A 25,773-nucleotide genomic window follows, 5' to 3' on the forward strand; every position below is an offset into this window, starting at 1 on the left:
GATCATTAATCAACATCATAGAACCGTGAAATGGTAATGTGTCGTTAAATTGTGGAAGCTAAAACTAAAAATTTCAAGGGGTAGGTTTGACAAATATTCTATTCTGCTGACAAAATAAAAGTTTGGGAACCCCAGTCTTTAGAATTGCTATAAATAAATATTTGACATGTAATTGGTAAATAGTCCAGGGATATGCCATTCCTGACGAGGATTGTCGTGCTGAATGAACATGTGTATTTTATTTTATAACACATTTCTATGTCATTTAAAAAAAATACACCGTTGATATTTATGTTATTTCTTTATTTATCTGTTCCCAGATCAACCCATGTCTCGCGTCAGTTCCTGTAACGTCAACAGGACTCCTGCGGTTTATGCTGCGTGTGCGCATGTGCATATCGAGCGCTGTTTATGTTGGAGTGTGTATGTTGAGTGTGCTCCACCACCTCAACATACTACGCACTTTACGCACCGACCGCGCGGACACAGAGATGGCCGCAGCCGCCCCGAATCCAGAGGACGCCAGCAGAAACAGCGGCGGGCCGAGCACAGCGAGCCCTCTAGCGGGAGACGGAGAGTCTGAGGAGGCCGAGGAGTTTGCCTCCGTGACCCACTGCTCGGAGCTTTCTCGGCGGCAGAACGAGCAGCGCAAGCTCGGGCTCTTCTGCGACGTGACGCTGGCGTTCAGCAGCGCCCCGGGAGGCGCCAACAGCTTCGAGTTCAGCGCCCACCGCTCAGTCTTGGCAGCGGCCACGGATTATTTCACGCCTCTGCTCGGGGGTCAGTTTTCGGAGTCGGTGACGCGGCGGGTGGAGATGAAGGAGTGGAGCAGCGAGGCAGGCCTCGACCAGGAGACGGTGGAGAGCGTCATCCAGTTCATGTACACGGGCGAGATACGAGTGAGCACCGCTAACGTGCATGAGGTTCTGGAGCTGGCGGACAGGTGAGAGAAAATCATGCAGGTCATAGACTGTATCAAAACACGGCGAACTGCCTACCTAGACAGCACTGTTGATGTCTGATCACAAATGCTCATTGGGCATCCATAGACGCAGTCCGCATTTAGCATCACATGCACTTTCAGAACAAGCGTCGTTGGGCATAGGCGTCGTTTGAGTCAGTAGCGCTTTGCAGCACCTTGGGTGTCATAGAAATTAACGTTGGGCATCATGGGTACCTTCTGAATAAGCAGCGTTTCTGGGCTTCGTAGGTGCATTTCAGATCGGCAGCACTTCTTCTGCATGGATACGTTCTAAGGCAGAAGCATTTTTAGACTTCAAAAGCACATCCCGATTCTGTAGAAAAATGCATAAAGTTGATAGCGTTATGAGAGCCACCATCAGATAATCCAGAGGCATTTTTGTCGTGATGTTGATGCTCAAAAAAAAAGTGAAGTTTGATGTTATTGTGTTGCCATGTTATATTTTGTTCTGTTCAACATACAAAGTGATCATAGCTTCAGAAGACTTGGTTTAAGCCGCTGAATGTGCATACACAGCTGAGCTATACATTAAAACTTTTTTTCTTTTGTGCTTCCCTTCAAAGCTATACAAAAAGCTACACACAATAGCACATGCACAACGTTGCTGCGCTTACATATTTCAAATTATTTAAATTTGTAAAATAAGTTTAGAAAGTAATTTGATTAATCTGGTAAAAAAAAAAAATACCCACATTTTCGACATTTTGTTTTTTAGTGGTTTGCTCTTTTAATCAATATATCACCCACTACTTATCCAGACCCCTGATATAATGAACTGCTCTGGACCTTACAATGATTTTTTTTCTTGACTACTGCTGCTGCTTCATTTAATCAACTTAATTTATCTTGCTTTGCAGTAAAGTGAGGTTTTGATGTACAGCCCTTGATTAGCCTATAATGCATATACCCAATATGCATCTCCAAACTGCATGTTAAGCACTTTATCTGTAAAGTATCTGTTGTCTACAAACCTCTCATCTTACTGAAAATGTTTTAGAGACATGTTCTAAAATGTATATCAAATAGACATCTCCATGATGCTCTTGTGTTATAATCTGGGTTACTATTCTGCATAGTAGAGCCAAATTCTCGTTTGGCTCTCAGCGAAGGCAGTCGCATTTTTTCCTCCCTCTCCTCCCCTTACCTTCCCTTCCCTGCTTTGCTCTCTCGTCTCGTCTATTGTCTATTGTCTAATACTTGAGAGACTCTCTCTGCACTGCTCTCCAAACTGAAAATCATGGATTTGATCAACTGGTCTCTCAATGCAATTGACACAATTTTTTGATGAGAAGTTTAGGTTCGGGGGAACGTGATTGTCCCAGCGGAATTTTCGCAGCTGGATATACGATGGACTTATGGGAAAGGTGGCGGGTCGTGTGTCTGGCGGCTCTTTCCATGGAGGACATTGAAGATATCTACCTACTCGGAACCATGATAACAGGTCTTCTGATGACTGGATTAGGTTTTGGATTAGCTTTCTGGATTAGGCTTTATAGTAAAATTCAGGAAACGGGTACAGCTGTCAAAAGCCTCACTAGGCTGCCCGTTATGATTGAAGCAGTGGGCAGAGCGTTCAGCTCTGAGACTGAGACTATTAACCGCAATATGGAGTCTATCACGGAGAAGCTTTTGGATTTGAAAAGAAAAATTTATGGATTTGGAGACCAGAATGGACAAAGAGAGGTGCCGTGAAAATTGGAATACGGCTACTCGCACCAAGACTAAACAATCTTATCTTCTTTCGGCTCTCTCAAAACAGCACGGCTTCAGACAAGGTCGTGTTGGGAAACAACCCGGGAAGAGCACTGCAGTGTGACGCTCTTGCATTCCTTCTTCCCTTCCACAGACACCTGCGGATTGTTGACTCTGTCTGTGTCCTGATCAAGGGTGTCTCCATAGCAACGTGCTGTGTCGCTATCACATTCTGCGGACTGAGACAACTTGATTTGTATGCCAGCGTGGCGGCTCCACAGGCACATACACACACATATACGCACATACACAGATATGCATTCACCTCCTAACCTCGATCCCTCGCCTTCGCCGCTTTGTTCCGCCAGCCTGACAAGCGGGTCCGACCAGCGCCGAGAATGGCTGCAGGACCGGATGGCTGCTTGCCGGAACTGGATTACTCCCCTGTTGCAGTCGTGTGACTATGTTGTTGATTGACTATGTGCTTTTTGTTGCTGGGGTGTTTTTTTCTGTTCTCACACTGTACTCTCATAAGAATATAGTCTGTGAATTATTTTTTTCTCCCCCCTCTCCTCATGTCAAGCTGTATCTCTTCCTATAATACCTACATTTCACTGCTGGTTATACTCTGTATGATTATGTATGTGACAAATAAAATTACTTACGGCATAGTATGCTGCAATTAACATGGGTTTTCAAAGCGAAAGACAGCGAGCCTCCCTTTTGACACAACATGCACCTTACCTTGACTGCATATGCTACTATACAAATCCATTCAAAATGACTAAACCACTGACTCTTACATAGTTTTAAACAGGCTTCTTTGGCCAGCACCTTTGCAAGACATAAATTGATGTATATATTAAAATGTTTTCATTTAAAAAATATGATGTTATAGTGATCAGTGTGCCAGGAGCATGTGCGCGCAAACACACACCAGGATGTTTGTGCTTGAATGCGCATCATCTTGCGTGCCTGATATACGACTCCTGTAATCGTATTTATCTTGATTATAGTTGTCATTCTTAAAGATGTTAGTATCGCGACAATCGGTTGCTTTATTCACCTGAGAGACTATGTTTGAATACACACACAGAAAGGAATTTTGACGTTATTCTGTGTGTGATATCTGATTGTTCAAGTGCAATATGTTGCAAAAGAGAACTGCATTCAGGTCACTGATTCAGTCTGAGTTTTTTCATGGCTTATTGTAGTTAATAACTTTTTAACATTACGCACGTCCTGCAATTTTTCTCATTCACGCATGCTTCTTATCGCTTTGAAGTGTCAGTAACTTTTAGCAGTCCTGCACTGCAATTATATATTTTCTTACCATGACATACATTATATAGCAAAATCTCTATTAATAGACACTCACCACTTATATGCCATACTCGTACTGTCATACTGTCCTACTAGAACAACTAAAACAAAAAGGAGCACCTACATCATATATCTTGCCTGTTCTGTTGTTCGTTTTTGTAAGGGCTAAAACAATGTATTTTCTTTTCCACTCACAGGTTCTTGCTCGTACAGTTGAAGGATTTTTGTGGAGAATTTCTCAAGAGGAAGCTCAGCCTTGGTAACTGTGTGGCCGTCCATAGCCTAGCGCACATGTACACTTTGGACCAGCTGGCCTTACGTGCTGCTGACATGATTCGTCGCAATTTCCATAAAGTCATCCAGGATGAGGAATTTTACACGCTTCCATTCCATCTGGTCAGAGACTGGCTGTCAGATGCAGAGATTACAGTTGACTCTGAGGAGGTTTTGTTTGATGCAGTGGTCAAATGGGTTCAGAAAAACTCAGAAGAACGGGTGAAGTATTTTGAGGAGCTTTTTCGTCTTCTCAGGCTGCCACAGATAAAGCCAACGTATCTTACAAGAGTTGTGAAGAATGAACCTTTGGTCGCACAGAATGCAGCTTGCCTACAGCTTGTGTCAGAGGCTGTGGAGGGTCATGCAATCCGCTTTGAGAACCTCAAATCAGCAGATACAGAATTCTGGGCATCATACATGGCCACATTCCAACCAAGATTTGGCCAGAACATGGATGTCATCATGGTGGTCGGTGGGGTCTCTGAAGGAGGTGACTACCTGAGTGAGTGCGTTGGGTACTTTGTATATGAAGACCGTTGGGTCAATTTGCCACACATCCATAACCATCTAGATGGTCATGCTATTGCGGCCACTGATACCCATGTATACGTGGCTGGGTCCATGGAACCAGGATTTGCCAAGACAGTGGAACGCTACAATCCAAATCGCAACACCTGGGAACAAGTGAGCAACCTCACCACACGCAAGCATTCCTTTGGCCTCACCTGCATCAAAAATATTCTGTATAGTATTGGCGGTCATGGCAACTTCAGCCCTGGCTTTAAGGATGTGAGTGTCTACGAACCTGACCAAGACAAGTGGCACAACCTAGAATCTGCTCCTAAGATTTTGAGAGATGTCAAAGCTATTAGTGTCGAAGATCGATATGTTTATGTCACGGCGCGAACGCCCATAGATACTGACAGCGATGATGGGCTGAAAACGGTGACTACTCGCTACGACACTGACAGTCGCCAGTGGCAAGAAGTCGATTCCTTACCGCTTATTGACAACTACTGCTTGTTCCAAATGGCTGTAGCGTCGACTAACTTCTACCACACGGCTTCTTGCTGTCCCAAGAGTTACACCAGCGTACGTGATGATGTAGCTCGTCAGAAGATCAGTGCAAGGATATCTGATGATATTCTTGAGAGCCTTCCCCCAGAGGTTACTAGTATTGAGGGTGCTGCCATCTGCTATCTTGGTGATGATGTGTTTGTGATTGGTGGCTGGAAGAACAGTGACGATGTGGATAAGCAGTATCGCAAGGAGGCGTACCGTTATTGTGCTGAGCGCAAACGCTGGATGCTTCTGCCGCCCATGCCTCAGCCACGCTGTCGTGCCACAGCATGTCACGTTCGCATTCCCTACCGCTTTCTATACGGCTGTCAGCGTTACCCAATGCCACAAAATTTGGCGCGCCAGAGGGACCGTATGCAGCAAATGCAACAGTTACATCGTCGCACGTTAACTCTACGCAGGCAGTTACAATCACAGATTGAATGCTGAGAGCCTTTGTTGCTCAATAGAAAAAACTGCTGCAAAAGTCATGATGATATAGTGTCTTGAGCATTCCCATGATCCCATTCTTATTAAAATGTGTATTATTTGTTTACTTGTGACATTTCATAACTGGGAGAGTGAATGAAATGGCTGAAATTAGTAAAGAGAGTATTTTCAATGTGACTTTGTATAATGGAATCATATAAATATGTAAAAAGATACATTTGTAAATATCTGTACGCATAAGACATTGTTTCATGGCCTTGCATGAATTTGCCTTATTCCCGCTGTCTGTAATTTGCATGATGCTGCACATTGTTCATTTATCTTGAGTCATAACGTTCCATGTGGTGATGGTTGTCCGGCTACATTTGTGGGTTTTTAGGTTGTTTGTTTTGCAGGGAGTGATACCATTTTTCCCAGCTGTAATGAATCATCTGTTCAAAACCACTCACACATTTTGAACAAACTGTTAATAGAACCACTGCATCTTTATTCCCTTCACTTGTAAATTACTTGTTTTTGGTCTTAATTGTGATGATTTTATTTGTCTTTCACATGTTTGTCAATGCAGATCTTTCACAGTTTTTGTTTATATGTGCAAAATTGCATTCTTCACAACTACAAGCACTTAATTTCAGCGTTAGCCCTTGTCTTAATCTTTATTCTTATAGTTTTAATTGATTATATTTGTTCTTTTTCAACTTGAAAGCACAGGGAATAAAGACAGTTATGGTATCAGTTATTGAGGCATGAAGGCTACACCTAAAAAAATTTCAATATCATAAATATTCAGAATATATTCAAAGATTCATTACCTCAGGATTTTGTTACTTAAAAATAATTTGTCATTGGTGTTGCGGTCTATGCCAGTTTGAGATCTCTCAGCTTCTTTGATTTAATTATATTTAATATGTTTTTAGCAACCTCATCAGTTTGTGCTTTGTCATGCAGTGCCTGTCAAGAATTGTTATTTCCCATCAGTCAACTGTAGTTGGCCATTCCAATTTTAATAAGGCACCTACTGATGGTACCCACACTGCATCCTTGTCTTTGTTACATTTGTAACTCTATATTTTTTTTTTTTATCGGAAATAGTTTTTTCTATCTTTCATCTACATTCCCTCTTTGTATCTCCTCAAAGTCTTTTGTCCTGTCTTTTACAATGATGTCTTTTATTACAGGAAATCTCTGTGCATTTCACTTGGGTAAACATTTGTCAAGCAGTCATTGGCACCATCGAGACTAGAAAACATTTCACAATGTTCGCCTGAAGAACATTTAGCCATTACTACAGTCCATACCAAAGTGTTAAAGTATGTCATCTTAGATTAACTAATGTTACGCTTCGATGCTAAAATCTACTAAATGCAAGATAGAAATGGCTTTGACGATGTATTTGTAGCTCTCGTCTTGACTTGTGCAGAGTTCCATAGTCATTTCATACGGGGAATAACCCTGTGAGACATAGAGTGAACATACATTAAGGCTTTTTCAAACATTTTCCTGCATATTGGAGACTCTGTAGAATCTTAGATATTGTATTTACTCAATGGGAAATGTAAGTTTTGTGTCTCTCATGTTGAGATGTGGTTTAATAGTGTTTAAGATCTATATCAGTTTCTTTCCTTATTGCACAGAGGAAATGAGTCTGTATGTATGTGTGTGTCGATGGCGAAAGTGTCAGACAATAAGAGTAGCAAGGCTGGGATGTTACCTTGTCCCGCTCTCGTTGTTGTAAAGTCTTTTAAGGGTGAATATAATTCTTTGCATGTGTTATAAAGTATGCACATGTTGTGGATCTCGGTGATTTGCAATAAATATTTATTAAAAATCTGATATTGTCCAAGAGTTGTTCCTCTGCCTAGTTGATGCCCTTCCTGGAGTGCCATTACTATATGCTTACAAAAAATTGATGCAGTATAACATTGTACTACAGTGTTGATTTTAGATCAAGGCATTTTCACATAGAATGTGATTATTCCCCAATTGTTGTCACTGTGCAAATTGACATGAGATCTGTTGCTCTGTATGGTATAATCAATAAGTGTCTATTAAAAAAAAATTAGCAAACCTTTTACCATTTCAATTGTACAGAGTTTTGGTGACTGGTAGTCACACATATATACACAAAGTCCATTAGAAACCAATGCAAAGACAATAAGGCAGAAATAGTAGTATAAATTAAATATGGCTACAGCCATCAAGTTGTAAAGTATGCTAATTTCACTGATAATATGCTAATATCATCTGCATTCACCCTAAAATACAGCCAGAAAATCATCTATCACAAAAGAGCATTATAAAAGAATGAATGAACAAAAAAATATTACCCTTACCAAAAAAAAAGAAAAGAGTATGCTTCATTCTAAACAGAGTTCAAGAATATTTACCAATTATACCCCATGTAGCAAGTGTTCTAAAATTAATGTAGTATTTTAGTACTTATTGGGAGTAAATTGGCTGCTTAGTAACAGTTGTACATTGAGTTTTTTATTTGTACTGCAACTATACTGTGATCTATACTACAGGAAAACCTGTTAGTTTTCACACTGCAAGTATACTTGGTTTTCAAGTGAACTTAACATGACACTTTTAGTTCACTATTTAGTATTTATGTACTATTTTTGCACTTAATACAGGCGTACCCAACGCCAGTCCTGGAGAGCCAGAGTCCTGCAGAGTTTCTCTCCAACCCTAATCAAACTCACATGAACAAGCTAATCAAGGTTTAAGGGTTACCACAAAGTTAGAAGCAGGTGCGTTTTTATCAAAGTTGGAGCAAAACTCTGCAGGACTGTGGCGCTCCAGGACTGATGTTAGCCACCCCTGACTTACTAGTATAATTAGCACATTAGAATGACGCAGGGTTCCTCAAATCCGGTCCTGGAGGTCTGCTGCCTTGCAGAGTTTAGCTCAAACCCTGATAAAACTCACCTAACTTTGGTTTTCTAATGATCCTGACCCTGATTATCTTGCTCAGATTTGGAGTCTGGTTGGAGCTAAAGGCAAGGCATTAGCCACCCAGGACAAGATTTAAGGAACCCTTTTCTTAGGATCATGTGACATTGAAGACTGGCATAACGGCTGCTGGAAATTTACATATACTACATAATATATTAATACAGTAGTAAATGCAGCATTTTTTTCCCTCAAAAAATCTTAATTATTCCAAACCTTAATATAATAATTAAATAGAGTTAATATAATTATTCTAAGTATAGCTTGATCAAATTATTAATTGCAAGTATTTTCTCTTATTTTCAGTCTAAAAGAAGTAAACTAATAGCACACTTGAATACATTGTTTTTTTTTTTTTTTGGTAAGGGTAGTCATCATATTTCAAAATAAATGTTTGCAAGTACTTTAGTTTTGGGCATTTTATTCAATGGCACAAATACATTTTTGAAATCCAACATTTGTAGGTGTATAAAAATATGCGACCAACAAATGTACAAACTTTTAATACTGGAAAGCAAGTTGGTCTGGTTTTCAGCCTCAGGACTATGAGTCTGTTGCTTTGTTCTCGGTCTGAATTAATGTACATTCACATGCTTTTGTGAACACGTTTCACAGTTCTTCATGGCGTGTTTTCTCTACATCTTCATCCACTTTTAGTTTTAGCTCATCCTGACCGATTAGACCATCAGCGTTCCTATCCTGGTTCTTGAACATATCCCTGATGACACTATCCGGATCCTGAGCTGGTTTAAGACGTCCTTTTCCTTCTAAGACCTGCTGTTTGATGAACTGTGAAAACTGTGGAGACAAGGTACAGTACCCTAGTGAAAAATAATGTATCTGAAATACATTTATTTCATGCTAAGTCTCCTACAAATACATTTGCATATTTATGTACTTAATGAAAATACCCTGCAGTTGTACTTGTGGTATACTAAACTGGTATACTGAAAGTCTGCTATATTGGAACAACTAATTTTGTGCCTAATGCACTTTAATTGTGTGGAAGTAGTGCTTAAGTCCAACTAAAGATAATACTGACATATAGTTGATTGTGCTAAAGTGGAACTATTGCAAGTATACTTCAGGTACACTTTAAATATCTTGCATTTAAAGACTGCTATTATTAAATGATGATACAATCCTCATCAATAGTGACATTAAAACACATTTTAGCCTCAATATTATGAAATGTACATTGTGCACTAAATGTATTTTAAATATATTACTTTTTTACTAGGCTAGGAAAGTGAGGATTAAAACTAAATCATTGCTCTCTTACCCAAGTAGCACTTACTAAAACAAGTATTTAATTATGAAGACCATGTGCCCTGAATAAAACCAGTGACTAGAGGTAAATACTTCAGCAATAGTAAAGAAAATGCTAATACAAAAGCAAAAACCAAAAGTCCCACATCTAACAATGTAATGGTACTTACAGTAACTAGTCAAAAGTCAGTGAGTTTAGTTGAGTAACGCACTTAACCATTGGCTGGTCTCACACAGACTATTGGCATTAAAAAAAAAAAAAAATCTTGATGTCTGGTCCACTTTGCAGCTTATTTTGGCCAAGAACCACCCACTTAGACCAACCACTGTTCATTCGGTTTAATGTGCCATTTAAGGACAGACTCTGATATAGTTGATGCTATATTTTCATCTTTAACAGAACAAAATCTTGGAATCCTTTGTCTGTGTGTGCTTCAAAACGGTTTTAAAATAAAACTAGAATTGTGCCTGCACTTGTTTAATATTTTTATTATGTTTAGTGTCTGAATAATTCTCTCATATCTTCACAATAACACATATTTCAGGGCCTGATTGTTTGTGACATCGTTTTTCAGCAGATCAGAGGTCTGAAAACTTCATCAGAAAAGCTTGCTCAAAGGCTGAAAGCATCTAGAGCTAAAAACTGACCTCCTCTAAAGGGACCCGTTGGTCCTGGTTGCTGTCTAGTGCTTCAAACAGCTGAACTGGACTCTCTTTGAGCCAAATGAAGAGGTAGCCTTCAGGAACCCCTTTCTGCAGGGACACCAACTCTAGTTCGAACCGTAGCACTGCACTCCCTGGGACAATACCAGCTAGGAAAACAAGAGAACAGAAGACAGGATGCAAATTTATCAGAAATTGACAAGAATTCATTAAACCTATATTGCAGTGTTCCTTATTTTGTTGCTGTTTGGAGTTACACACCCACACAGAATAAATTTGAATTTGGCTCACCCATGTTTTTTTACAATGTTTCAGTATCACTGTACTTGAGCTAATGCTGCAGAGAAAATTGTACCTGTTTGCACGGGCGGACACATGAAATAACACATACCTCCTTTCTCTCCATGTCCTAGGTGTGGTGGCACTATGACCGTCCGTCTCTCTCCTAAACACATATTCCTAAGAGCCTCGTCTAGGCCATCAATTATTTTACCCCCTCCAAGCACCACATCCTGTGGGGTGTCATAGTCCCTCCTACAATGATCAGAGATCAACAACTGTTAGCCATATTACAAAACCATTAGCACATCGTATTTGTATTAATTCACATAAATTGTGTATAACTGAACATATATTGAAGCTATTATAAAGAGATTAGACAGTTTCGGGAAACTCACGATGTAAAAAGCAGCATGCCGTCCAGCAGTGAACAGTTGTAGTGGTACTCAATGAAGTCATTCACCTCACTGGTTTCATTACACACCTCAGGTCTGTGTGTGATCTCCACATGCACAGGATCCTTGACGTTGTGGAAGTCTATCACATGGATGTCAAAGACCAACACGGCTGAACCTGGAATGTCCTTGCCTGGCCAAAACAGAGCTGCACTTACTGTATAGTCACATTTTGAATGTACCTATCAATCAGCACCTATCAATCACACCGTAACTTTTGTCTCGTCACCCATTGAGGTTAATCAGGGCTGAGCTTCGTCACTACTCCCCATTGAGTTTGTCTGTCCTAGTGACCCTAGCATCCTGGCCAACTATGCCAATTGGCCTTTGTCCAATTGGCATAATAGTCATCATTCACTATTATATGCCTATATAAGTGTGTTATTGTACAATAATAAGTGTGCTCCATTGACCAATTGTCACTCTTTGTATCACCAAAACAACACAATATTAGCGTTTCCAGAGCAGTGGCGGCTAATGAGCGTGTGCATTCTCTCCATCATGGGAGAGATTTCAACATGGCAAATACATTTAGGCAACTGACCTGTCCCATACATAGTAAACCCTTTTTGATAGAAAATTAGAATAAGTACGGTGTTCATCTCATGTAAGTGTACACTAGGGTCAGAAATTAACAGGGGCTTGGGGCAAAAATACCAAATTTAAGGTAAGGGGGTAAAAAACACCTCTGCACAATTAAACAAAATCTATTACAGCTCGAGATTAAAGTGAAAAGTCACATTGTATCAGATTTCTTCTTACACACTGACCAATCTCGCATGTTTCTGAGTTTATGAATGCAATGGCCAGTCAGAAGCATTTAGATTAGCCACTGTGAAAATGCAGAAGTTTTGTTCAGTGCATATGCTCACTTATCTGCACTGTCACGGATTCTCTCATCATAAATTTATTTATGTATACATTTATATACAATTTATTCCCCGTTTAAATAACCATTATGTTTTCCATGCTACTAAATAACCAATGTGAAAATGTAATTTTCTTATGCCAAAAAGCAATAAATTAATTTATAAACATGTCTTTGTTTGTTTTTGTCTGTGTAGCCAGAATATATGACATTTTCCAAATGTTTTTATGCATTCTATTTATCAAAATTAATAATTAGTATTACAATATCAAGAGCAATAAAAATTGCATTAATTTTATTTATTTTTTAGTGCTGGGCAGTGATTAATTGCATCCAAAATAAAAGTTGTGTACGTAATGTGTGTGTGTGTGTACTGTGTATATTTATTATGTATGTATAAATACACAAACATGCATGTATATATTTAAGAAAAATGTTGTTTATATATTAAATATATTTATAACATACATAATATGAATATAAATATATACATTTTTTAAATATACTGTATGTGTGTGTCTTTATGTACATAATAAATATATACAGTACACACACATATATTATATAAACAAAACTTTTATTTTGGATGTGATTAATTGTTGCCCCGCATTAGTTTTTTTATTTATATATTTTATGTGGGCTAATTACATTTTGCAGGTGTTGTAAATACATGCAAGCCACCTTTAAACAGCATTAAACAGTCTGTGGAAAAAAAACAAAGCACATTTTCATTCAACTTTCATTGATGAACTAGCATTTAAATTGCATTAAGATAATCTAACCTGCCCCCTGCTGGCCATATGCAAGATGAGGCGGCAAGATGATTCTTCTCCTCTCTCCTGTACACACACCCTGCAAGCCTTTATCTATGCCAGAGATCATGTAGCCCATTCCAATGTATGTGTTGTACGTCTGGTTGTGCTGATAGCTGTGACATTAGAGGTAATACAATACATTAGAATCTCAGCAACATCTACAGCAACCCAAAATAACAACCACCAAAAAAAAAAAAAAAAAAAAAGTAAACGTAAAAGTAAACCTGGAGTCAAATGTGATGCCATTGAGGAAGGAAGCATTGTAGTGGTAGCGAATGTAATCGCCTGCAACAGACTTGCGTGTACATGGTTCAGGTGCTTCCACAACCTCCACAACAATGTCATCTTTAGGGTTGTGGAGGTCTTCCAGGAGAATGTGATACACTAATGATGCATGAGGAGGGATTTCTGTGCCTGAGGAAAAGAAACACACAAGAAAGATGAAATAAAGGGAAGCAAGGAATGAAAAGTCAGAAAGAGAATTTAACTAACTATCATTTTTAAAGTTCTCTGACATGTTGTAGATACCTGTGCTATAATGTACCAGTCCTGGGTACATATGTCCAACTTTATCTGTTTAGATACAGTATACTCATGTAGGGCAATTTTGGGCTTTTTCGGTATCCTGGCCAAAGAAGCCAATAAATGAACAAACAAAAACACCCCCAATTAACTAATTCCAGCACTGTATCTAGTGATATTACGTTCAACACGGAAGCTCCAAAGCTTGTATAAAGAAAAAAAAAAACATTTCTAGGGCTGTGACTCTTTGGGTAGACAGAAAATCGATTTGATTCAAGAACTATTTTTGCAAATTCAGAACGATTCGATTCGATTCACAATTAAATTTGATTCGATTCGATTAAAGGTGCCATAGAATGCATTGATACAGTATTTTAAATTGTTCTCTGATATCTACACAGAAGGTATGTGGCTTAAGATAAGGGCAACGCTTTTGCATGTCCATTTACAACCTTTCTTCCTAGAATGAAACGGTCTGTTATTGGCTTATTTGGCAGGGTCATGAATAATAATGAGCTCTGCTCTGATTGGCTGTTTCACAGCGCGGCTCATCAGCAAGAAGGAAACACAGGGAGGAAAATATATATTTAAATACGTTCTCTTGCAGTTATATCGTCGGGTAACTATACTGTATATAAAACGCGGGCATCAGGGAGCCGTTATTAATATGCGAGGCATTGAAACTGCTTTTGAATGATCGGTTGATCGCGTTTTAGTTTCACTTTCAAGAGAATATTATGGAGCGGTAGTACTTTCCACACATTTCACAAGATCAGATGTTTGTCAGTGGTGCCCAGGATCTGGAAAGCATTCAGCATCATCCTCATCTCTCCTCACTCTGTTTCTGTGGCAAGTGAAATCTGTACTGTAACAGGCTACAGCTAGCAGCTAACCATGTCCCTTTAGTGGCTGGCGTTAATTTAGTAGAACGCGTTATTTGCATTCCATGCCTTTCTGAATAAAGACACCAACCCATCCCTGCATAGCCTGCAACATAACATTTATTTCCATGGTCCGCCATTTTCGCTGTTGTCCTCGCTTGTTTCTTCACGATACTTCTGAAGGTTCGGCTGGCTGCTGGTTTAGAACAAGGGCGGCTTTATGCAAATGTTGGGGGCGTAGTGATCCCGACTGTTGCGTCACCGTCGGTGTTATGTTCTGATTCGCCTGTTTTCAGTGGTCTTTTTTAATCATAAGATTTACATAAGAAGGAGGAAACTATGGTGTTTGAGGCTCACTGTGTGTCATTTCCGTGTACAGAACTGTTATTATTTAACTATGCAAAGGTAAAGACAGTTTTTTCATTCTATGGCACCTTTAACGATTCGATTCTGCATTTTTTAAGTGCATTTACAGGATTGTTTAGAGAACCATAGGTTAGAGAGAATTTTTTTTACTTTTGTCCATTGTTAGATGCTAGTTTAAAGGTCCCATGACATGCTGTTTTTTTGGATGCTTTTATATAGGCCTAAGTGGTCCCTAGTACTGTATCTGAAGTCTTGGTGCAGATTTTCAGCCACTACAAGCCAGTCCCAAAATGAGCTTTGCTTAGGACAAGCCATTTCTGTGTCTGTAGCTTTAAATGCTAATGATGAGGAGAGAGGCGGGGCAAGGTGGAGGGTGGGTGTGTGTCCTGCAGCTTGCAGCCACGGTACCATGCGCTAATGTTGACAGTGGATGTATTGCAATGGCTCGTAGACACTTTCAAGCTTTTCAGTTTGGCCCAGAATCTGATCCGGATGGAGAAGCACCGGATGAAGTTGAGTTGCAAATCAGCGGCTACAACAGGACGTCTCCGAATGGTTAGTTTAAAATATTGTGTCTGGATATGGTCAGTGTTTCCCACACATAGACTTTACCTGGGCGGGCCGCAACAATATCCACCGCCTGCTGCCATCAGCTCCCGCGTCTCACACACACGAGCGCGACTTTAGAACAATATTTAATAACTTTCAGACCCTTTGGCAGCTTTTTTCCCATAACGGGTACATACTAACAAACCTAGTGACTTCAAAAAAAAACTAAACAAAAAAACCTTATCATTCAGTTGGAAGATGTCTCCAGTACTGCCCCGTGAGCGCGAGGTCTCTCTCACAGCGAAGTGTTGCCTCTCTCGGCGTCTGTTCTGAGCAGCAGAGAAGCAACGCTTTCAGTTTGCCTTAAAGCAGCAGACTCATCAATAAATCATTTACAAAACAGCGTTTCCAAGCACTTGTCCCTTACTGACTGTTTGGACTTTTAAATATGAACAATTTGTCTGTTAATATGCGCAGTTTATTACTCTTCGCCCGTTTGCAAGCCATGATGTCTCCTGCTCGCCTCGCACGGTCGTAGCTCATTTTCTCATGGGCGGGAAAAGCTGAGAAAGGGGAGGTAACCTTTCCCCGTATGATAACATAAGGGGAAAATTCCAGATCGGGCCATCTGAGCTTTCATTTTCTCAAAGGCGAAGCAGGATACCCAGGGCTCGGTTTACACCTATCGCCATTTCTAGCCACTGGGGGACCATAGTCAGGCTAGGGGAACTCATAATAATGTTAAAAAACCCCATAAAGTGAAATTTTCATGCCATGGGACCTTTAATGATGCTATGGCATGATATGGGGAAGTCGTGGCCTAATGGTTAGAGAGTCGGACTCGTAATCGAAAGGTCGCAGTCCCCGGCCGGCAGGGATTGTAGGTGGGGGGAGCGAATGTACAGCGCTCTCTCCACCCTCAATACCACGACTGAGGTGCCCTTGAGCAAGGCACCGAACCCCCAATTGCTCCCCGGGCGCCGCAGCATGGCTGCCCACTGCTCCGGGTGTGTGTTCACGGTGTGTGTGTGTGTGTGCATTTGTTCACTACTCACTGCTGTGTGTGTGCACTTGGATGGGTTAAACGCAGAGCACCAATTTCGAGTATGGGTCACCATACTTGACAATACGTCACGACTTTACTTTACCTTTGACTTATATGGCATATGTAAAAATTTATGTAAGCCAAGATTTTAAAAAAAAAGTGCTTTTAAAGTAGTATTTATAGGCTAACATTTTGTCACACCAGGGGTGTTGCCATCATTTCAGAAGTGACAGAAGTGTTAAATACAATAGTTCTATGCATGCATTTTTTTATTTTATTTTTTTACAAGAAATTCTTTTATCCCTTACTTTGAATTTGCTATAAGAAATCAAATACACTGCTGGACAATAATCAATCATTTGTAATCTATAATTTTTTTCCTAATGGCAGTTTTTGATTGGTTTATATACTACAAACAATTATTTACATTTTCTGCACAGAATAAGGTAGAAAATATACTTTTTAGTTTCTGTAGTGTAATAAATGAGGTCAATTAGCACTGCATCATTCATAAACTTTATTTATTGTGTTTATTGTCTTAAAGTTTCATCAGTTCGCTTTTTATTCAGCTTAGTTGCAGCTGCCTTTGTCCATATTAGGCATTTCCTGGCACGTCTTGCGTTCTCTTTCTGTGCAAAAACTTCTTTATCTCACTTTCATAAAATGAAATGCTATGATATTTAACTTTTACTCTCCATCAGTGAATGATGATTCTGAAAGAAAACACCTGATGTCTGTTTGCTATAGCAACGAAAGCTATTTTCATGCATCTGAGTAACAGATAAACCTTGCGCTTTTATTTCAAGGTTGTTGTTAATGCTGTGGTTATTTTAAAGTGCCCCTATTATGGGTAGTGGAAGGTTCATATTTTTGTTTTGGGAGTCCCCAACAACAGGTTGACATGCATGCAAGGTCAAAAAACACTTTCATTGTCTTATAATATTCATTTATTTTTACCTTACTTGCTCAACGACTCCCAAACGATTCGCTCAATTATAAATTTTTCCAAACCCCTCCTTTGCGTGACGCTAATCTGCGGTGATTGGTCTGATTGGTCTCATTTTCATTTCATCATGCCTGTTTGCCTGATACAGCAGCGTTTGTGAGCGCAGTGCTGCTGTGTGTACAGCGTTACTGGGGAAACAGCTACACTATATTGCCAAAAGTATTGGGTCACCCCTTCTAATGAACATGTTTGACTACTTTAGTCATTTCTATGAGTACAAATCTTAATGTTAAAGCATATAATGATATTCTACGGATTGTGTGCTTCTCATTTTATAGCAACAGTTTGGACAGGACCCTTTTCTATTCTAACCTGACAGATGATGAGTTTTTGGCTCAAGGTCTGCATATAAAGTCACACCAGAGGAGTTCAGCTGGGATCAGGACTTGGCTTTCTGCAGACCAGTCAAGTTCTTCCACACTGACTGAATCAATCATGTCTTTTTGAACTGTGCCTTATACACAGAGACACTGTCATGTTAACGGACAACCATAACGGACGAAGGTTGATGAATATTTTTCGTCGTCGTCTTCGTTAACGAAATTAACACTGGACTACACTACACGATCTTTTAATACACAAGGAATCATATAGGCCTGCCGTAACAATACTTCAATAAAATATCTTCAACAAAAGGTTTACCTATTAGCCAGTTACCTAGAATTAAAAGGATCTTTGAAGGTGATGAGTTTAAAATGGAGAGAAATATAATGTTGTCGAAATTTAAAAACTATTTTAAAACCATGGGAGACCACAGACATGAAGACAGTTCAACTGATTTTTAGCCTTATAATCCTCTGAATGCACACACTAGATTATTTGACCAGACCACTAGACCACACACTTGTCGATTGTAGGAAAGATTTCACAGTGACACGTGATCTCAAAAAACAAATAGAGGACAATCAACGTTGTCAGCTGGCTCTCACTGCCACTGTAATCACCAAAAAGATTTTAGTACATAGTAGGGACCAATCCACACTGTGGGAACAATCTGGCTGATGCAATAGCGTGAGTGGCCGTTATCTTCAGGGCAATCTGTGTCTTTTATAAAGAGCTGATAGGCAAAAGAATTCTGATAGGCTACAGACAAGTATGTTCTGTATTCTGTCTTGTAGCTTTTCACACTGCACAGTGGAACAATAATAGCACAAAGACAACCAGTGAAGCCGAGGTAGACAACATTCAGTTGCGCCAGCAAATATATCAGTCGCAACACTACCTACCTGATTGACTACAGCAGATCCGTTGCTTATCAAAGAAGGTCACTGCACAATGACACAGTTACACTACCTGTATGAAAAAAGACAGCGGTGCTTATCACAGTGGCAGCACCGGGCATATATAGTGGTCAGTGTGAAAAACACTTTCAGACACACTTATATGAAAGACGGTAGCACAGCTGGATCTCATTAAGGACAGCATTGACAGCATCGGCATACATACCTTTACCAAAAAGTAGTAAACTTCAAGTTTATTTTAAGTATACTTAAGTAAGGTTCAAGTGTATTTTAAGTATACTTTATGTAGTAAGTATACAAATATCAGTGTACTAGTACTATACTTGTAAGTGTACTATTTCAATACTCCTTGGGACTAAATTGGCCCACATTCTAGTATGTAAAATTAACTTTTAAGTATACGAGTATTAAACTTTTGAGTGCACAACTAGTTTACATCAAAGTTTTTAGCTTGTACTGCAATTATACTAAAAGTGAACTTATAGGTTTACTGATACTGGTATACTTGCCACTAAACACTTCATGCCCCAAATCAGGATGCCAGAGCTTCTTCCTCAACTGCTCTTTTCAAGTAGAAGAAAGGGGGAGAAGGGGGTGGCTGCTTGAGGGTTAACCGAACACGAAGATTTCGGACACTCGTAGCATCACAATGCGGGCAGTTAGGGCCCTCAGTAGTGACTTCTGCATGGGCGCAGCCAGGCAGATGACACAAAGTTACAATCCATTGGGGATCCTGATGGGTCCCACACAGATCAAGCAAAACTTAATGATATCTTCAATCCAATCTTCATCAGAACGCTCAAAGGGATCAGCAAAGCGTATTCTATAATCCCCTTTTGACAAAGCATTTATCAGGTCAGGTCTACTTTATTGTCTCCACAGAGAAATTTGTCTTGGGCTCCAATAACAACCACTGCATCAATACCTTCAAACAATACATAACACACAAAAATAAACCATCTCAATAAAAAACACACCCCCCCAAAAAAAAAAAAAAAAAAAAAACATCACATACTACTGTTACATACTACTACATATCACATACTACTGTTTAGTGCCTTAGTTGCCGAAGGAATGAATGAATTCTTAAACCTGTTAAGTCTACACCTCGGCATTCTAAATCTCCTTCCTGATGGTAACATTTCGAATTCTGGATTCAAAATGTGCATTGTATCATTTAAGATCTTGTATGCCTCCCTAAGCACTGATTCATCATACAAGGTCTGGAGGTAAGAATGCTCCTTCATTCCCACAATCTTCATGGCTCTTCGAATAAGATGTGTAAGCTTAGTCTTTAATTGCACTGTCAAATTACCATACCAAAGATGAATACCATAACGAATCACATTCTCCAGTACAGCTTGATAGAACAACCACATGATCTTACTGTTAACACCATAAAATCTAAGTCTTCTCAAGAAAGTCAATACAGTCTCCGTTGTAACTTGGAACACAGACTTTCAACGTGGACATTCCATGTCAATGAACACTCAATACGGATACCAAGGTATTTGTAAGAGGACACCTGCATAATAGGAACTTTACGAATAAATACTGGACTGTGATCTCCAATGGACTTAGGATCAAAAATCATCTCCTCAGTTTTCTTCACATTGACAATGAGGTGGTGTACATCACACCACTCCACAAACTGTTCAATTTCATCATAATAAGATGATATATCTTGATCTTTGTATAACAAACTAAGTATAGCCGTGTCATCACTAAATTTTCCAACATAATTATTGGTGGTTTTCCTCACACAACAGTTTGTGTATATTGTAAAGAGGACTGGGGAGCTCACACATCCCTGTGGGGCTCCTGTACTAATACATTTGGAATCCGATATTGTCCTATTAATCTTTACCTGTTGTGTTCTATTTGTTAAAAAAGAAAAGTACCACTTAATAATAAATGGATTTACCTGCATCTTCTTTAATTTATAATGAAGGAGAAAGATTGTGATGAAATGCCGCTCAGCGTTGCTTATGTGGGGCACTTTCCCACCCTCTTTTCACGTGCTTGAGTGTAACTGGCCATTGCGATACAATGGTGTAAAGCAAATAGCACTTCAGTATTTGAGGAAAAAGGTGTTTCCCCAAGGCGTCTGCTTAAGCTGTACTCAACATTGAGAGATCCTCGTGATAGGGAACCCAGAATTACATGATGTTTTATTAACAAAGTTCGGGAAGAGCACATTTTGACAATCAACTAATTAAGCACAGGGACCATGTTCAGATAACTTAATTAGCATGATAATAAATACAGTATATATACAGCCAACTTACTCTCCTTCACCCAACTCCTCACTCTTAACTATTCTTATCACAAGTTGGGGATATGGGGAGTTGTTTGGGCTATATTCTGAGCTTGGAGCCCTCCCCTCAGACAGTACGCCAAATATAAGGTGACCAGACATGCCACTTCCCAGGGACATGTTCTGCACGTGATTTCTAAATTGCCTAAAATAACCAGGTGTCGGTTGTTTGCGCTGCTCCAATTGATTGTTGTATGACATCAAAGTACTGCGAGAGCAAATTCGAAAGCATGGAACCATCTGCTCTGCTCTGCTCTCTATAGCTCTCGCTGTACTTTGATGTCATACAGCAATCAGAGCAGCGCAAACAACCTATACCGGGTTATTTTAGGAAATGTATAAATCCTGTGTAGAATGTGTCCCCAGGAAGTGGCATGTCTGGTCCCCTTAGCCAAATATGCTTATTATTTGCTCAATCTGATTATATGCATGTGCGAATTTGTGAAATTGACACGTGAGAAAATCCAACAGAATACTAAAAAGTGCAACCATGTCCAAGATTTGAATAAAATCTATAATTGATGAAGAATTAGATGTTCTTTGTATCTACATGCAGATGGATGGTTTGCTTGCTTACCATATCCTTTTTCTCCAAATGCCAGAAATGGGGGTATGATGAAGTGTCGTATTTCTCCCACACACATGCCCAGCAACCCTTCATCCAAGCCTTTTATGAGCCAACCTTCCCCAACCACTGAATCCTGTGTCTGGGAACGCTTGTGGCTGCATTATGTTCATATAAGATTAATCAACACACTTCTGGATACATCTGATATTTGACATGTGTCCACTCAGATACTTGATCAGCTTTTAGATGTTAAAATACTCTCTCTTATGCCACTTTAATGTACAAAGAAACATGAAGGCATATGTAAGACATGCATGAAAAGTGTCAATGCTGTGGATGCATGACAATATGTGTTTACCAGTTTATAAATCATTATTATTTTTTTGCAGTTCCATTGAGTTGAGGCTACTAAGATAAAAAGTAGCACTAACCTGGAGTCAAACACAGTGCCATCCAGCAACGTCCCATTAAAGTGAAAACGCACAAAGTCAGTCCTCATGACTGAGCGCTTGCACTCTTTGGGTGTAATGATGACTTTGGTCTGAACCTGGTCTGCCCTGTTAAAAATGTCCAGTAGAACCAGATCAAACACTAATGTTGTGTCTGGCGGCACTTTATCACCTGAAACAGCACAGAAGAAGACACTTTCTATAATATCTAATACAATGACACCCAAACATTTTTAAGCATGATCTTCATGTCCAAATGGTTTTGGGCTGCTGTTAGAGTTTGAGAAATTAACTAGTGCACACAATTAATTTGATGTAGGCTATGTAAAAGGTGTGTTTGGGTATATTACCTGCTCCTTGGCTACTGAAGGCCAAGTGGGGGGGCACGGTGATTTTCCTACGCTCATTCACACACATACCCAGAATGCCCTTGTCCACACCAGCAATCTGCCATTTTTGGCCCACCTGTCCAAAGAATGCAGCCCCCCTATCATAGCTGCATTTAAAACAAACAAATCAACTTGCATTATATTGATTGTGAAAGGGAAAGATTTCCAACACACAGCACATAAGCACACAGACAAAGCTCTACAAGTCATAAAAGTACAATTTACACAAATCAAGTCCATTTTTATTTCTATAGATCTTTTGTCAATGTAGCTTGTCTTTCATGTATTAATTCTTTGAATACAACTCATCGAATAGTTGTATTCAAACTTCATGGAGAAAAAAAAGCAATAGGCTCAGAAACCAAGTGAGCTCCCTATCAAGACAGCATTTGGCCACGTATGATACATTATATGATGTCCAGAAATGCTTTCCATGCAGGTCGCTCACCAGAGTCTGAGACACAGCCATAGGCAATATAATATTGTTAAACAGACTGGAGTAAACAATTTTAAACAAACCTCCCTTACAAAAATTAACCACACACACACAAACTATGATTTATATAGGGTAACCACAAATTAACCATGGTATTTGTAGTAGGCAGAAAATAAATGGTTAAAACAAATGGTTACTGTGACAAAAGTATGGATAATTTTCGTAAGGGCTATTTGCATGGACCTGTAAAAGATCCTTAAAAGAATATCATGAAAGTAGCCTGATTTTACCGTAACACAAAAAATAACCTATTCCAGTGGTGCACGTCCAGAAAATCACGGCGCTACGCTGGACATCTACAAAACGCAATGGTATCAAAGAATTGAAATGTGCAAGATGCAAAGAATGAACATCACTCAGTTAACACTTGGCTGGATCACCTCACCTAGAGTCAAACTGTTTTCCGTCAGTAAAAGTGCCGTTATAGTGATACCGCACGAAATCTCCTGATTTCACTTCTCTGATGCAGCGCTGAGGAATGAAGTATCGATCGACCGCAATATCATCGATAGGCCCGGGGTTACAGTCAACCGAGAACCACGTCGCCAGCAATAAACTCAAATTAATCCCCCGTACCATTTTTAGGAAAATGTTGCCTGTGAGTGAGGCTTGTGCAGTCAGTTGTGTGCTCCTGTAGGCGGAGTTGGGATGTGTAAACGTGGAAGATCTTCAGCTGGGCTGTTATTGCTTTGGGCGCTTTTTCCGTTTTCGGGGAACAAATGAAACGCCAGGTTCTGAATTATTTTATACGAGTAATCAATTGTAAAACCATTGTTTACTGTAATTATTTCTTATGTTATTGGTTAAAATGTTGAGTAAATGACGCACAAGTGGAAAAATATTTAATGAGATCATATTTCGCGGAAGTAGGCTAAGTGACCTGTGGATGACACACTTTATCAGCGCCGGTGTCTGAAATATTCGGTGTCTGAGATGATTTTTGGTGTTCTGGGCGGAGCTTATATGAATATTCATGAGTTTCCTGTTTCGCGATAAAGCACCACTGAAAATATTGACTTTTTCAGAATAAGAAATGCTTCAAAGTGTGATGAAGTTCAGCAGGTATTCAGGCTACTGTTAATTTAGGCAAAATAGTTTGTAGATGTATGTTATGTTTAATTATTACAGCTATTAATTTGTTGATGTGCCTGAGGATACACTCCAATTTACCGAGCCAACAAACATTTTTATGTACCTAATTTATTTTGACAATCTTTACAACTGTTAATAACTGATATAAATTTATCTTTGCTGTTGTTGACATAATAAAGTATCAGTTGTGATCATTCTGTGGTGTTTCTTATTGTTTGCTCAGTTGGTAGCTTATATAATGTCAACCCAACTTTAGTAATAAATTCATGTTTTTGTAATATATTTAAATATAAACATTCTTAACACAGTGTTCCAAATGGTTAGAAACATGGTGTGATGATAAAAGATAAAATCATTATGTGGTTATTTAGCATTTAAAATCTGACACTGTTGTCTATTGTAGGTCAGTGTTTTTTTCGTACTGTGAAAAGTCCCCCCCCCCCCCCCCCCCCCACCAAAAATTGTCCTCATATTTTAAAACTATTATGGATATATGGGGTTAAAATGTCTTTCCCTGCAGTACCTTTACAAAAATTAACCGTGGTTTTACCACACAAAAAAAAACATGGTAACTACAAATTAACCTTGGTTTTGCTAACCATAGTTTAACCATGGTATTTGTAATAAAACTGTGGTTATACAAATAAAAAAAAACTCATGGTCCTACTGTACTTTTACTACAATAAAACAATGGTTAATTTTCGAAAAGGTAGAGAGTTCACAATCTGATCTGTTTTATATATAACTGGCGAAACTGTACAAAAACAGACAATAATTCACAGAACCAGACCAGTTGTGTTAAACCTCACTCAAAATCAACCTTTTTTTTATTGGACGGCTGTATAAAAAAATGTATAGCTAAAACTTGTATAAAAATCAATATCATGTTTGCAGTTGTGCTATTTGGGCAAAACTCTACACTGTAAACATTGCAAGGAATTTACAGGATTAAAGATCATTATTTTACAATAAATTACTAAAGTCAGAAATTTACTGTGAAAATGCATGCTGGGTTATTTTCTTACAAATTACTGTGAATGAATAGCAGAATGATGCTAACATCACAGCAATTTACTGCTCTTGTTTTATTGTGAATTCACATTATAAAGTTGTCTTTAACTGCATGTGCCACTGTGAGAAATTTAGTTGTTTACTATACTGTAATTGTAAAAGTCACTATAATGGTGGTTAGTGATTAGAATTTGTTTGGGATCTTGACCTTGTAAATTCATATTCAAATTCAAATCTAATCATATTTCTGATCTATTCACATTAGTCAAAATGACGACAAGCTAGAATATGAAATAAGCCTGACTTTAACTTAGTAACATATTACCCATACCCTGCAGTTACAAGAGAAGTCCCACTGTGAATTTACTGTGAAAGTAATGCAAGGATTAACCTGGAATATACAGTCATTTTACACAAAATTTTTTAAGTGTACTTTTGCTTAAATCGTTATATGCTACACAGGGTTAATTCAGAATAACTGGGACATTTTTCCCGGTCTTCTCAATGGCAAAAAGTGTCCCAGTTTACCTGGACACTAATTATACCTATTAAAAAGCCTGGGAAAGATCCAAGTAGTCCTACAAATTATCGTGCAATAGATTTAACTTCTCATTTATGTAAGGTTATGGAGAGAATGATAACAGACAGAATGACATATCATTTGGAAAAAAGGAACTGGTTTTCTCCTTATCAAAGTGAGTTTAGATGGGGAAGGGGGACTATGGATTCAATAGTATCTTTAGAAGATGAAATAA

The 25,773-nt window shown here is 39.0% G+C and overlaps 2 protein-coding genes across 2 annotated transcripts; one reads left to right on the forward strand and one right to left on the reverse strand.

Moving 5' to 3' along the window:
• The first annotated feature begins 365 nt into the window (after positions 1–365).
• LOC306852540 (kelch-like protein 11) lies at positions 366–7,832 on the forward strand. Its single transcript, XM_079389446.1, has 2 exons — positions 366–943; positions 4,195–7,832. The coding sequence occupies exons 1-2, from the start codon at positions 375–377 to the stop codon at positions 5,780–5,782; spliced, it is 2,157 nt and encodes a 718-aa protein (XP_079245572.1). The 5' UTR covers positions 366–374; the 3' UTR covers positions 5,783–7,832.
• LOC306852541 (peptidyl-prolyl cis-trans isomerase FKBP10-like) lies at positions 7,587–23,829 on the reverse strand. The gene is made up of 10 exons (XM_079389447.1): positions 23,301–23,829; positions 22,381–22,526; positions 22,013–22,202; positions 21,591–21,736; positions 13,311–13,500; positions 13,054–13,199; positions 11,347–11,536; positions 11,061–11,203; positions 10,655–10,818; positions 7,587–9,535 (listed from the first exon to the last, which is right to left on the reverse strand). Exons 1-10 carry the CDS (start codon positions 23,492–23,494, stop codon positions 9,347–9,349), a joined length of 1,698 nt encoding a protein of 565 aa, XP_079245573.1. The 5' UTR covers positions 23,495–23,829; the 3' UTR covers positions 7,587–9,346.
• Positions 23,830–25,773: the final 1,944 nt, after the last annotated feature.

Source organism: Barbus barbus (genome assembly GCF_936440315.1).
Source record: "Barbus barbus genome assembly, chromosome: 32".
In the NCBI taxonomy this organism is placed as follows: domain Eukaryota; kingdom Metazoa; phylum Chordata; class Actinopteri; order Cypriniformes; family Cyprinidae; genus Barbus; species Barbus barbus.